General features: G+C 40.9%; 1 protein-coding gene across 1 annotated transcript in view; it reads left to right on the top strand.

Moving 5' to 3' along the window:
- The first annotated feature begins 725 nt into the window (after positions 1-725).
- Pdgfc (platelet derived growth factor C) overlaps positions 726-15,647 on the top strand; it is a 175,379-nt gene continuing 160,457 nt past the window's right edge. Inside the window, exon 1 of the mRNA XM_028754936.1 lies at positions 726-843. Coding sequence (XP_028610769.1) covers positions 726-843 — 118 coding nt within the window. The remainder of the gene's footprint in view (positions 844-15,647) is intronic.

Below are 15,647 nucleotides of genomic sequence, written 5' to 3'. Positions count from 1 at the left end.
TGCCCTGGCTTAGGGCAGGCATCCGAGCGCTCGGAACTCCGAGCCGCCCAAACTCTCCCGGCTTCTTGCAGCGCTTCGCCCGTACCCGAGGGAACTTCGGTGGCCGCCGACTGCAGCAAGGAGGCGGCTCCGCGGTGGGTCCGGGCCAGCCCGGAGTCGCCCCCGCGGCCTCCCTGCCCGCCCGGGACCCGCGCGGCACTCGCAGGGCACGGTCCCCTCCCCCCAGGTGGGGGTGGGGCGCCGCCGGCCGCCCCGATCCGCAGCTTTTGTCATTGATCCTAAGGTGCTCGCCTCGCTTCTGACCTGGCTTCCAGTCTGGCTCGGCGGGACCCCGAGTCCTCGTCTGCGTCCTGTCCCCCAAACTGACAGGTGCTCCCAGCAAGTCGCCACGACTCATCGCCGCTCCCCCCGCGCCCCCCCCCCCCCTTTCCTCCCTCGCCTCCCCCACCCTCCGCACTTCGGCACAGCTCAGGATTTGTTTAAACCTTGGGAAACTGGTTCAGGTCCAGGTTTTGCTTTGATCCTTTTCAAAAACTGGAGACACAGAAGAGGGCTCTAGGAAAAACTTTTGGATGGGATTATGTGGAAACTACCCTGCGATTCTCCGCTGCCAGAGCCGGCCAGGCGCTTCCACCGCAGCGCAGCCTTCCCCCGGCTGGACTGAGCCTTGGAGTCGTCGCTTCCCCAGTGCCCGCCGCGAGTGAGCCCTCGCCCCAGTCAGCCAAATGCTCCTCCTCGGCCTCCTCCTGCTGACATCTGCCCTGGCCGGCCAGAGAACGGGGACTCGGGCTGAGTCCAACCTGAGCAGCAAGTTGCAGCTCTCCAGCGACAAGGAGCAGAACGGTGAGTCTCGCCCCCCCTTCCCGCGTCTCTCTGTGCGTTCCGGTTGGCATTGTGCGTGGCATGTGGGGTCTTCCAGCCCAGGAGCTGATGGTCGCGACTCTGGCGCTGCAGATGGGAGTCTCGTGAGTCTGCTTGCACTTTCAGGGGGTGGGTGTGGATTTCAGGAGTTTGCAACTTCCGAAGCTCACTGGGTAGAGCGAGCGGGGAGTGCCCCGCAACCTCATATTGGAGAGGATGCATGAGCTATGGAAAGGATTGGAAAAGCCAGCTGTGACCACATTGCTAGGTGGCATATGGCCGGAGTTACAAGTAAAAGAACTGCCTTTAAGAGGAAATCTCAAAATGAATGAGTCGTGGCAGGTTTGACTTTAAGCAGGTATGGGGGGGCGTTTAAGAATGGACAATTCAGGAAAGGTATCAGAGTCCTTAATTGAAACACTGTATATGGGAAGGCAGGCACCAATAAAGAATTAGGTGAGAAATAGAGAGGTCAAGAGGCCACTTGGACATTTTCAAAGGGATTGGTTATGGTTTTTCTCTTGCACTTTTTTTTTTTTTAAAGCGTGCCTTTGTGCCCTGAAGTCCTCACCTTTTGGTGGTGTATTTTTTTGTACGTGTTCATGAATGACTATTTTGTGTGTGTTGGAAGCGATTTAATCCTGCATAGGAAATGAGAATTACGTTCAGCTTTCAAGTGTACCTGAAATGTTTAGAAAACTTTCAGATGCAAGTTCCCCTGGGCTGGGATTGCACAGAGCTGGAGAAAAGCTTCTTTCATAAGTCCAGGGAAGCTTCGGGTGTGTAATTTGCTTAGCCTCTGAACCCCATATGATTCACATCATTCAATTTCTAAACTCTTTTGCTCTTGATCTACCATTATAAAGCAATTTTTGAGGCTCTTTTGTAAATAGAAATCTTATACCACACATGAAACCACAACGCTAATGTAGGCTGTCTAAAACTGGAATATTAAATACCCTGTTTACAAGTGGAGGTTCTTGCTCCTATTTGAAAAGAAATATACATGTTTTTCTACTTTGTCATCTGTTTACAATGCAGCTTCATGAGCCAGGTAAGACACCTTCAAGAGACATTTGGGAAATGAAGATGGAATACAAGCATTGCTTAACACTCAGTGGCATTTTCTATATATAGGGGATGCTTCAAGGCACATCTGGATTTCAACTCTATAAAGTACTCATCTTAAAACAAAGTCTAAAAATACATATACACTCTTCATCATTCCTATGCGTTGCTGGGCCAGGATATAGCATGGCATTTACTGTTATGCTTGCTCCTTACCTCTGGCTAGTGTGATGGCATGTGGCACCTTAAGGCTCTTGAACTACTGATCAAAGGGCAGCCTAGTGATCTATCTATAATCATAGGGCCTGCAGAGACCTGAGATCAAAGGAGCCACAACACCAGCTATACCCAGGCAGGAAGCAAATCCAACCAACCTTTGTACTTTCTAATACAAAATAAATGTCTAGTTTAAAATATTGCTTCTTTCTAGATCTCCATAGCAACATAGCTTCAACTTATCACTGCACAATGCTCCTTTCTATTTCTGGTCCCTCATCTCCTATTGCTGGGTCCCAGCATCCCCCATACTCCTTGCTACTCTTGCATCATTTTGATTTTTTCTTGCAGTCCTGTCTTCTGATCCACATGCTATCATCACTTTGCAATGAGCCCCAGAGCTTTCAACTGACTGCAGCTAGCTACTGGGTAGCTTCACATTCTCAGAAGATGGGAGTTCAGTAAGTCAGGCCACACACATTCTGGTGCCATCTGATGCTGGGCCATTCTCATTCCTAAGATGCATGATGCTAAAAATAGTCTCGTTGTTGTTTCCTAATCTGCAGGCAGAGGATTTGGCTATGTTTAGCTCTTTGGAGGGTTGGCAGCAGGAAGTAGAGAGCAGAGGAACTACTCACCTTATAGTTTCCAGACTAAGAGAGGTAGTACTATCTAACACTAGGGGGCAATATAGAGCTATTTTTCTGCACATGCTCAAGTTGACTTTTACACTTAGGGTAGGTTTCATGTTTTGAGGATTACAGGTGGGTGTGGAAGAAGAGCCCTTTGGAATGTGACCAGATTTCTTGGAATAACAGCAGATTTTTTTTTCCTTTTTTTTGACTTCCCAAAGTGCCACTTCCTTACACTGGTTATTTTCTACCCTCCTATAGGGTTGTGTTTGAGTTTTGATTGCCCTGTTGCTCTTTGTGTTGGTGATTGGTTCTGTAGGCATGAACCTTCTTAACAGTTAGTTCCCTTAGACAATGCCAGGGGTCAACTTGATGCATGTAAAGGCCTTCCAAGGGTCAAACACAAAGTGTTCAAACTGATCTGGTTTTGTGATCATAAGAGATTGGTCCTGTTTTCAAGAGCTCCTTCCTCTCCATGGTGCTTATATTCCTATGACTGACTAGTTTCCATAATAATTTGATATCATAAGTGGAAATCGGGTACTATATCTGTTCCATAGTGAAGCTAGATATGCACACTTAGAATGGAGTATATGGACATGACTCAAAATTAGGAATTAGCAGCATTTACCCAGTTACTAGTTACTTGACTGCTGTTTGTTTGTTTGTTTCCCATTTTAAGTTTATAGCTCTTAGCATTTGAATGTAACATACTTTTATCTTTTCTTCCCATTGTCAGTGATGGAACTCAGGCCTCACAAGTTTTAGATAAGCGCTATCCCAGTGAAACCTACCCCAGCTCTTTTTCATTCCTATTGTTATTTCATACCCTGATGGCTCCTATATGAAGCAAAGCTTTCTAGATTTTCCTTGAGGAAATGAATTGAAAAATAACTTTTACTCTCTTGGAAGACATCTGGCTGTTAAACACTAGGAGGAAATACTTACGTTGGCAAGCACAGGCTCCAGATAACTATGTCTACTGTGAGGTGCTGAAGTTCTTCTACTGAGTTCCAATAGGAGGAATTACATGGATATTCAGAAGCAATAAGAAGAAAGGAGTTTGTTCACCAGATGTAGCAAATAGATACCAATAACAAAACTACCAGTGGATGGATGCTTCACTTGTCTTATGTAAGTGGTTTTAACTGACCCCTAATCTGAAGTTTCTTCTTGCTGTGCTAGTTCTCCCTAACCACCTTGGGTTTTGACTTAGAGTTTGCCTTTATGAGGGCTCATTTATGAGCTATAGTTACTGCATATGCTCTTTCCTAAGGGGAGTTTCATGGTTCTTTGGGCAAGTTCCCTTGGGGAGAATGGTCCACTCAAAAGGCTTTGGAATGCTTGGTCCCTCTTTTAGTGCTAGCTCTTTACATTGCTGCCACATGCCTGCACCTAATCAAGCCCACATTTTACCCTTCAGATAGGAGCCTGGAAGCTCTTTTGTGAACAAACTGATCACAGTCTTTAGAAAGATGCCCTACAGTATACAGGCTCCGACTGGGACTTTTCTTCAAGACAGTCCTTAAGTTTTGGAGTGTGACCTTCATGACATTTATTTTTGTTATTTATGAGCTTTAAGAAGAAACTTCCTCCTATGGTTCTGTTCTGTATGAGAGAGCTGAGGCAGCTGAATAAGTAAAGAACAATTATGTAATGATGAGTGTAGTCCTTTCCTTCCAATAGATGGGTTTTGGAAGTTCTGTACCAACTGCTAGGGTCTATACTGAATCAGATATACATTACATTAAGTTTAAATGGCATTCAAAAAGTACAAAGACCCTGTGGAAGCTTTGCAGATGGGCATGGAATGTGTTAAGCCCTTTTAAACAGATGCTGGGATGGGAACTGAGATTTCTTAGCAGTTCCAGCCTGACTGATACAGCCTGAGTGGCATAGCTTTCTCAGTCAGCTAAGCCACGCCCCCATGTCATGTCTTATTCACCTTCTTGAAATCTCCTTCTCACCTGTCTTACACTCACTTCTGCCTTTGTGCTTGTAATGTCTGTAATGTTAAAATTGTTAGTTCTAGCTATAAAGTTTCATGTCTCTTACATAAAAGTTTTGATAATTTGATGTATATTAATTTACATAAAACACCCACAAATCAAATATTTCCAAGCTAGAGTTGTCCCCAGAGCTTTGTTTTGTGTCAGTCAAAATACCATGTCATGAATGAAGTTCCTTCATTAAATTATTCTTATTTTAATGTTTTCAGTCATTCATTTGAAACTTTTGTCTGTAGCTCAAATATCTCTGTATTCCTTGTGTAATTGCTAATTCACTTATTAAACAATCTGTGCTGTGCATTTATCTCCACATCTGGCTTCAACTGTGGGTAAAACTCGACCCATTCCTTTTTCCTATGAGTCTGTCTACGGGATAATTTCCTATTAATGTGCCCTAGGTCTTATGCTATTCTGTTAAAGTGGTGAAATGTTCGTAGTGAGTCTACTCTTCCACCAGCACAAAGGGTCCAGCCATTCAAAGCTGCCTGGCACAATCCCAAGTCTGGAAAAAGCTCCTTTAACTCTCGGTCTCAGAGCTGAGCGGTCAGTGTCTCTATCATGCCAATAGCAAAGTTTTCTGACACTGTGGAAAACTTAGCAGAGACTGTAGGTAAACTTACTGAAGGGACCGAGGATGAAGAAGGGGTGTGGTTTATTTTGGTTACTCCTTACCTTCTTGCAACCATTTGGCTTCCCCTTTTAAGGATTTTCCCTGGAAGAGATATTTAGGCAGACATAGGCACTCCAGTGGCTTAGCTGTCTGTCTGAGCCCCTGGAAAATAGTAACCACTATTCCTTTGTATAACTTGTAACTTCCTGTCATGGATATTAGACACAACTTCTCCCAGGACAGGTTTTGCTGACCCTTCAGTCAAAACTAGTCAATTTTCCTGCCTTGTCAAATATAATAGCATAATTAGCTGCATAGAATTTTCCATGCTTTGATATATTCCTCTTGTTTCTTGATTTTTTTTCTTTTCTTTTCTCTCCTTTTCTTTTAATTGTCTGTTCTTCCCTCTCTTGTTATAGTGTCTGAGTTTCTGAGAGCATGGGTCTAGTCTGATTTGTTCTCTGTAGGAGCTATGGCACCTGGATTAGAGTGCTCATTAAGTATCTGTGAAATGTTCTAGGTATGAGGTGCCTTATTAAAGCAAGATCGTGGCATCTTCTACAGAAGTAAGTCCTTTTGAAAGATGCCTTCCATAGTGTTTAGCCCTTTCCATGTGGGAAGGTAAATATGAAAATGGTGGGACAGATCAGAATACTACTTGACAATATTTGTGAACCTACCAATCCCCAAGTATGGTGTACCAACAGTGGGTAAGTTTTCTAGATATGATGTTGGCTTCTCTCTTAAAAGTGCTATTTGTTTATGTTCATGTGTTGTGTTTGCTGAGGATGGCAATTTGATATGAACCAAGACTCCTGAGAATGGTAAGTAGATGAGAAGCCAGCAAAATTGGAACGCTTTTTATTTTGTGCTTTGGCTCATAGACAGCTTGTACCTTAAAATGCTAGAATATATAAGCAGTACTATGCTGATGATGTTTGACCTGGGACAATCCTAGGATCCACTGATAGGAAAAGTAGGTGAGGCCTTAGAGAGAAGACATCCCCTGTAAGGTATGAACAGATCAATAGCCAATTGCTAATATGATGATGCAATTTTCCTTATATTAGAATCAGTTAGGACAATGGTATTGCATTGTCAGAGTGCGATACATTTTACAGCATTTTTCATATAAGAAGGTATTGTGTTTTGCATTGTGTTCAGTTTACAAGAGCATTAAAGAAACAGCTTCATAATGAACCCATTCAATTCATAGATCAGTTTGTCTGGCTATTACATACTCTGATAATTCTGCTGTATAAACATGGGGCAGTTTGGCAAATAAAAGGCTGCTTTTAAAAATTCTTACCATCCAGTTTCAGAGCTTCACACCAAGCAAGTAAACTGCTAGGTGAGTTATTTTTAATATTTCAGTTTATAATTCAGTATGTATTCAGTTTATAATAATTTAGTTTATAATATTTCAGTGTTTAATATTTCAGTTCAGTAACTGACAGTGATGAACGGATGTTTGCCATTAGCAAGCTTGGTTCTACAAGGGGATTGTATGGTTTTTTTAAGGTGTCAATCTTTTGGTGAACTATAGAAAGCACAGTGTGTTATTTTGTTGAAGATTTAGTTTATTAAAATTTGTGTTTTGAAATTACTAAATTTGAGCACAAAGTCTCTGGAAACTATACACATGAGATGTCAGATGGAGAGTAGTAACATGAAAGCTGTGTCCTTAAATGTGGTATTTTTGTACATCCTGAATATTTTCTACATTTATGCCATTACCATCACATCACCTTAGATGTCTGGCCTCATTGATGTTATTTTGGCCCATTGGAGGTGGCATTGCCTCCTCTTTGGACAATGGTCTTGATTGCCACTCAGGTGTCATCCAAAGCTATCTTCAACTGCTTTTGCTTTTTTGAGTGTGTTCTGTGGTAATTCTTCTAAGTGTCGAACAATGATGCTTGTGTACCAGGCTTTATCCCTTTCCAATTGTAATTGAGTCATTTCTCAGTCAAATGTATGTTCCCTCACACCTCATGAGGAATCCAGTCCCCCAACTCCAAGAGGCACACGAATGTAAGTTCAAGGTCACGAGTTTCCATTGCTGGAGTGTCTACTGTGCATTGATAAGCCTATAAAAGCCACCAAGAAGGCACAGTACCCACAGTCCAGGGGATGGGTCTTAGAGGCTCTGTAAGTCTCTCATGTTGAGAAGCTTTATGAATTCCCACGAGTACCTGACAGAGAGTGTATTTGTACTCCATGTTTGAAAGTACGCAGTCCATCAACCATCTGCAAGCACCCCATGAGGTAGGTATTAAACAGATAGCTTAGTGGAGTTTCCACAGCTGGTGAAAGACTCTACTTAAATCTAATTCCAAGATAGGCCTTGGAGTCACGTACCTTGTCTTTATAAAACAGATCTTGTATGCTTTATTAGGACATCACTTTTAATCAGAAAATAAAAAAAGCATGTGCTCTGTGCCTTGCTCGGCTCTAGGTGCTGGAATTCTGCTGGAAGAACTTGTTGCGCCTTCCACTCTTCTTCTTCCCTCTTCCTTTTAAACATCTGGTCTTGCTTTGTAGTTCAAGCTGGTCTTGACCTCACTATTGTAGCCCAGGCTGGTTTTTAAACTCCCCATCCTCCTGCTTTGTCTTTCTGAGTGCTGGTGCCATTATTGTCCTTGTCCTGCTGCAGAAGGTTGGCAGAACCATCCTTTACCTATCAGCTCTGTGTCAACAATCATATAGGGATGAAAAGGACTGATGATACTCAGTTTCTTCATCTGAATGGCTGATTTTGTCTGGATAGGAGGTTCAAAGAGAAATGTTCCTTTAAGAATAAACTAAATTGATTTGAAATGAGTCTTGGGAAAACATACTACAGAGGGAAGAGCCTGAACAAAACAACAGAGGCAAGAACAGTCTACATTCTAGAGCACAGGCTGGAAGGGTAGAAAGTTGTCCTGTATTTGAAGTCTTGATGCTGGTTTCAGTGTTTGCTTCCTGCAGCCCTGGCAGTCAACCCAGTGAAAGATAAAGTTGTTGTCTCATTTACAATTCAGCTGCAAATCACTGTTTTTCGTTATTTTCTAAACAAGCATGTAGAGACAGTGGTCTCCTTTGGTGTTCATAGTTAATTGCCCATTGCCTGAAGTCTTTGGCTCTCTCAGTAGTTAGGGATATTCTGAATTGGCTGCATGAGCAAGCTGCATAGTCTCTGCTCTAGCTCCCAAGCCCTACCCACTTCACACTGTTCTGTATTGCCTCCTTTATGTAAACAAAGAGCTATTTTCACACTTCATTCATGAAATAGATGGCATGCAGAAGGCGGCTGGGGGAGGGTTTGAGAGGTTGACAAGAGGCGGCTTCTGTTACAGGCCATCAGTATAATGAAGCTGTCTCTTAAATATGGACTACAGCCTTAATACTTTTAAGGGAACAGGAATTCAAGTTATTAATATTCAAGTTATTAATATTTAAAACATTAATCCTTCTGAGATGCCTTTGCCAAATCAGTTCTCTGGTGAGGTTCATTCTGGGCCCTGTATATATAACAGTGCTTACACTATCTTATGATGGTTAAGGACTAGAAATGACTAAATTATGGTGAGTATGCTGTGTTGGTGTGTTGCCACTATTTGAGGCTATATTGTTTGCACTCCAGGAAATCCTTGCTCCTCGGGTGGATGCTATTTTAAGTGTTTCAGTGTTTGTAAGATGGCTTAAATATGTCCAGCTGTCCACTGCACCTGCCCTTGCATCACAAAATAGATGAGACGCCATCGACAACAGAAGTTAGACTTCCATGACACACTGTTTCTGTCTGTTCTTTTTTGCTGAGTATTTATAAGAACATCTGTCTTCTAACAGTTGTATCCTTTATATTTTCTCTCTACTGAGGTATAAATCACAGCTTATATCCCATACTGCCACACATGCTCATAGATAGGGTGATTAGAAATGTAAATTGAGAGATATTAAAGTTCCATAATTTCCCCTTCTATGGCAGCAGAGGGTGTTTACAATCAGTGCATTGAGGAATATTTGCTTGAGATGTGAGCAAGATGCGAACAGAGGAGATGAAAGAAATATTCATCTTTCATTGGGGTAGGGTATGAGACATTATTTTTCTACACAGCCCTGGCTGTCCTGGAACTTACTATGTAGACCAGGCTGGCTAGAAATGTCTATTTTCTTAGTTGGTGCTTTCTTGCTGATTTTGGGAAAAGGGGACAATACAAAGCGTTTACATCTGACTTCTATTTTAAACCTAGACTTGATAATGGGGGTTGAGGTTCATATTGTTTAAGAACCTGAGAAGCACCATAAGTCCACAGTAATGCTTGGTAAAGTGTGACCTGCCTTCAGATCACTGAAGAATACACTTAGCATGGGTAAGGCTCCTGTTTCCATTAATAACAGTAAAAAGAAGGATCACTAATAAATAAATCTGAATTCATTAGAGTGACTTTTAGGCATTGTATAAAGATTAAAATGTGATATAACTTGAATTGAAAGAGAGGTGACCTGGGGGCCACTTGGAGTGTGTGGTTCGTGTTGATGTTGATGATGATGATGATGATAATGATGATGACAACGATGACAATAATCTAATTAAGTTGCATGCAATAGTGTCTCAGTCTATGCAAACAGTTCACTGTGCTCTTGCTGACATTCCACAAGCACAGGAAGAGCCTCACAGTACCAAGACCACACATCATACACAGCACGGGCATTTTCATAGCTTCTGATACAAATGTCTATCCTGTAGAGATACAGATAATGATTGTAGCAGAATCTTGCTCTGAATTGGTCATTGTGGTCAAAATTGTCTTGACTATTACCACATGAAGCAGCCAACTAAAAATAGCATAGCACTACAGGTTGAGATCTGGCCAGGATATTGAGAGGCTAATCTAGAAACTTAATTGGTGACAGTAAATCATTAAAGAGTAACTTTCATTTCTGTTTTCTTGAGCATATTTGCAGACTTGAGGTTTAAAGGCATGATTAAGCACATGAAATAAGGAATTACATAATCTCTCTATGTCTTAAAAAGAGTTTTTCTTTCCTGGTGGAAATTCATTTTTAATCTGTACCGATAACTTTTAATAGGCATCAGTTGGGCAACCCATTAAGCTAACTGCTTTAAAATGATTTCCTTCTAGAGCCTGCATTTACATCTTAGGAAACCAATTAGCTTGTCTGGATTTCCCATTTCCCTTGCAGTCCTCCTCCGCAGCCTCCTCAGCATGGTTAGTCCAGCATAGCGAAAACCCTTGGAGGTATGGGCCTTCTGGAAGAAGTGTAAATGCCACACTTATCATTGGGGAAAAACATACATGGGGCAATGAGCCTCATATGCTATATCTGCCGAACATTTCAAATGGTATAAAGCACAGGAAATACTTTTGGCATGTGGGAATGTGCAGCGTTTTCAAACTACAAACACTGTTCTGCAAAGTTCCCCGGTAGTGGTGAATTATATGAGACCACAGCCATCTAAGCACGGCTTGTTTAACTACCTTGTGGTTCTGGGGCTCATTCAAACACTCTTAAACAAAATAAAGGCAATGGATGTAATAACTTCTTTATGGAAAGTCCATAAAAAGCTAGAGGGCCATGTAAACAAATTGGGTCATTTACTAGATGTTTAAGTGATAGATCTGCTGTCCAAATTTAGGGCTGTATGTGATGTTTTATAGGGTCGCGCCTGTGTTGTACCTTGAGATTAAGGGGATAAACTTGGCTGTTTGTGTGTTTGCTTTTGTCTAGCACATGAAATCTCACAACTGCTATTTTATAGTATAGCTTGAAATCACCTAAGATTTGGTCCATGCCTTTTGTCCATTATGTGTGAGAAGTTGAATTGGCCTACTTTTTAGTAACAGTGTTCTATGAATGGAAAATATGATGACTAAAATTGAAATTTTCCTTTTGGGCTCAGACATGTCTAAACTAATTATAAAATAATTGTTCTGGCTTACAAAAGTAGACTTATAACTACAGTCGTGTAAAATAGAAATCCAACAGCAGTTATGATTTACGGTCTCTGTGACTCTGCTTGTCTTGAATTTAACATCATATAACCAACCTTATATGACATTGTTTTTTCTTCCTGGAGAATTAGATCTTAGATCTATTCCTGATTGTCTTCCTCTGAGTAGACTGTTCTTTCTGCATTAGTACATTCCTTCTCCTTCTTTGAAATTTAGCCTGATGTTTCTGTCAGACTGGTTCAGAATACGGGCCCTGGAAAGGTGGTGACATAAACCTTTCACATTAGGTGGACAGAAGAAGCCATGCATACTTGTGGGCACCAGAATGAGCAGAAGATGTCCAAAAATTTTTACATTGATTATAAGCATATATTAATTCTCTGGCATCCCTAAGTTCTGCTTGGCTTTAAAGGAAGCAAATGTGTAAGTTACCTATTGTAAAAACAAACAAACCAACAAACAAAAAAACACAATGAATAAATGAACTTTTCTAGCTTTTGACAACTGACAGCATAATATCATACTGGCTACTCTTAAGTGTTGCTATTAGAAATTTAACAGACAAAATAAGTGTTCTGGTTCCCACGTTTTAAGAAAAAATAAGTGGTGGATACTACCATGTCTATGTTGTGTATGACTGACTCGGCCGTCCTTTCTTCCTCCCTACCTTCCTCCCTTCCTTCCTTCCTTCCTTCTTCCCTCCCTCCCTCCCTCCCTCCCTCCCTCCCTCCCTCCCTCCCTCCCTCCTGTCCTTCCTTCTTCCTTCTTTCCTTCCTTTCTTTCCTCTTTTTCCCCATCTCTCTTCTTTCCTTCTCTCTTTCTTCCTTTCTCTCTTTCTTTCTTTCTTTCTTTCTTTCTTTCTTTCTTTCTTTCTTTCTTTTCTTTCTTTCTTTCCCTTTTTAAATGATAGTCATGAGTTTGAAAACAATAACATCAAAAAACTCTAAGATTTTTCTCTTAGATTGGAAATGTTTGTGATCTTGTACACAACATCTGAGTTATGGCCTCACCTCCTTTATGAAGTTGCATGCTGTCTGTGGATACAAACTCTGTGGATTGAAATGTAAATGCAGAGCATTGTGGAAGATGAAAAAGTAATTAGCCTTTGTTACTCAACTTGTTGCCACTAAAGCAGTTTTCTACATAATCAGTTTATTAAGGAACCCGTTTTATTTGGCTCATGGATTTAGGAATTCTCACCCATGACTGGGCAAACCCATTTTTTTAAGCCATTGATAGGGAGCAGTACATGATGGTGGAAGTGTATGTCTGCAATACAGAATAGAGGGAAATAAAGGTACTTGTTTCCTGCTGTATCCTTTAAGGGTATGACCCTGGTTATATAAAACCCTCCTACTAGACTCTGACAATTTAAAGATCTATCTTCATCTTCCAAAATGCTATTCTGGGTACCCAGTCATCACTGCATGGGCCCTTAGTGGACTTTTATAATCCGTATAGTTTACTTGGTGCCTGCAATTCATTTATACCCAAAAGAGGATGTAAGATACACATCTGAGGCCAGTCATGATAGTACACATCTATAATGTCAGGACGAGGAGAGCTGAGGCTGGAGATTGAGTAAGTTCAAGGCTACCCAGGTTGCAGAGTGAAACCTTCCCTCAAAATACAAAACAACAACAAAAAGAAAAGAATAAAAGAAAGTACAGAGAGATTTGCCATGAGTATTTATTCAGGGTAAACATTGCCATAGTATTGGGTGTACTTGAGACAATAGCAAGCTTGTTTTCAAATGGAGTTATGTTGTTGAAGCAGGCTGTGAGCAAAAGGCTTGGGAAAATAGTCAACACCAGTACCTTGTAGAATCAGAGGTAGAGGAAGATTTTTAAGACATAGGAATACACTTTGTATAAAGTATAACTTGTTTTGACAGTGACATTTGAAGTAGATATAAAGGAATGCTCACTAGAAGTCCAAGGCATAAAAGGAAGAACACTTTTCTATCTTCAGAGAAAAACCTAGTGGATATCATCCAGGAAGTCAAATTATGAGCTAATCTAACTCCTTCTTGAATAGAGATGAAGACACATGAGTGCCGCTCAGGGAACAGAGCAAGAAATTGCATGGAGAAATCCCCAGGAAGAGGTAGCAGTCCAGGTCAAGGGAGTACTTGCCTTGAAACAGGAAGTGGAAGAAGCCAAGGGTCAGTAGAAAAGTTTGAAAAGCAACAGAATCAAGAATAGGTGACCAGTGAAAATGAACTTGAGAATAAAAATATGACTATTTCAGTGAGATGAGAGGTGTTGGAGAATGGCCAAGTAAGGGTTCAAGATCTCGAGGTTTAAAACAGAAACATATCAGTGTGTTCCCAGAGTGGAGGGAGGGAGGGAGGGAGGGAGGGAGGGAGGGAGGGAGAGAGAGAGAGAGAGAGAGAGAGAGAGAGAGAGAGAGAGAGAGAGGAGGAAATGTCTTGTTTTTAATACTGGCATGTTTTTTTAGGACATAGGAGACAAGCAGAGGGGTAAGTTCCATACAGAGCAATGGACAAGGTTCTGGCTTCTATAGTCGTTATGCATCAAGAAATGCTAGGGACTATGCATTCTTCCTGATCTTGATTTTTATAGCTCACTGTCAGGTGATACACATTTTTATTGTTATGTAAACAGTGTGTGTGTGTTATTGTGGATTTGAATTATCAATGGTTCTTATCTTCCACAACTTTTAAGTGTCAGTCAATAAAACATTGACTAATTGTTAGTGCAGTGCTTCAGACAGTAAGTCTTGAGTAAAATACAAATAACACATAGCACAGCACAGCCTGCCTTGTTGCTGTGCTGCTGGCTTCTGGGATCCTAAGCCATCACTGCGATCTTTAAGTCATATGCCTTATTTCACAACTAAGAGGTGTAACTACCGTCTGGCTTCATTTTGAGGAACTAAAAGGGGACCCATAGGATGACCTCAGTCTTTCTGCTTAGACTGAATAAAATTGATCAACAAAGAACCCAATGGGCAGATTATAATGATGACTACTTAAAATATCATTTCCTCAACCAGAAAACAGAAATGCATTATTTCCAGGAAAAAAACACTTTTAAACTGTGAACTTTGTGATAGTACTTCATTTTAGTTGATTTGTTCAGGGAAGAGCATGATCTACCGAAAGTCTATTTGCAAAAATGTTAACTTTTGGATTCTCTTCCCTTTCTGAAGTTTCCAGTTAACATAAGATGCAACTCAGGTCTTTTCTTCTTAGTTTTAGTTTTTCTTTGTGCCCTGGAGTGTTGAAATTGACAATTCAAATTTATCCTCTAGAATGAAAAAAATATTGTAAAAGGTTTTTATGTTTGTCTATTTTAAAACCACTTGAAGGATATGTTTTCTTCCTCCTTGGAAATGAAGTTGATTTTCTCAGCTCTGAACATATGAGATTATGGGAAAGCCTTTTGTAGCTCTGGCATGTGGACAAAACAGAAGCAGACCCTGGAGAGAGAGTTCAGAATTCATGGCAGGAAGCACATGTTCGGTATGCCAATATTTATGGTGTCACAAGCAAACTAAAACCACACACTGCTGTTTACATAGTGTAGTGCCTAGATAGCAAAGGCTGGTGCTTAGAGGAAGGCAGCGCAATATTTGGGATCCATAAAACCAGGCATTTATTTCCCATTAACTTCCTTCCTTTATGAGAGAGAATTATTCATTAGTGAATCATGTTCAGATTTGAAGTCAGCCATGGCTAGAAGCTGTGGCATTTAGTGGACAGGTAGAGGAGACTTTGTTCTGCTATGGGAACTATGTGTAGGTAGTGACATTCTGACCCTCTGCAGGCTTGGGCTAAGTAAGGACTTAGATGTGCTGATTATCCACTGATCATGGACTGCTTCATAGACACACAGGCTATTCTTGCCCTTTTGTATGTTACATCTTATTTAGACTCTTGGCTTGTGTTTCATCTCCTTAAAAACCTTGCTTCACATACTTTTGGTAAGAATACATATTCACTGCCCCTTTTATGGCAAATATCTGTATAAGTTACTTTCTGAGAACTCCTAAACCTGATAAACAACTTCAGCAAAGTGGTTGGATATGAAACCAACTCAAACAAATCAGTAGCCTTCATCTACTTAAAGGATAAACAGGCTGAGAAAGAAATTAGGGAAACAATACACTTCACAAATAATATAAAATAGTCACAAATAGTATAAAATACCTTGGTGTGGCTCTAATCAAGCAAGTGAAAGGTCTGTATGGCAAGAACTTCAAGTCTCTGAAGTAAGAAATAGAAGATCTCAGAAAATGGAAAAATCTCTCTTACTCATGGATTATC

Source organism: Grammomys surdaster, unplaced genomic scaffold (genome assembly GCF_004785775.1).
Source record: "Grammomys surdaster isolate TR1022 unplaced genomic scaffold, NIH_TR_1.0 126039, whole genome shotgun sequence".
Classification (NCBI taxonomy): Eukaryota; Metazoa; Chordata; class Mammalia; order Rodentia; family Muridae; genus Grammomys; species Grammomys surdaster.
This window is presented reverse-complemented; position numbering and strand designations above follow the sequence as displayed.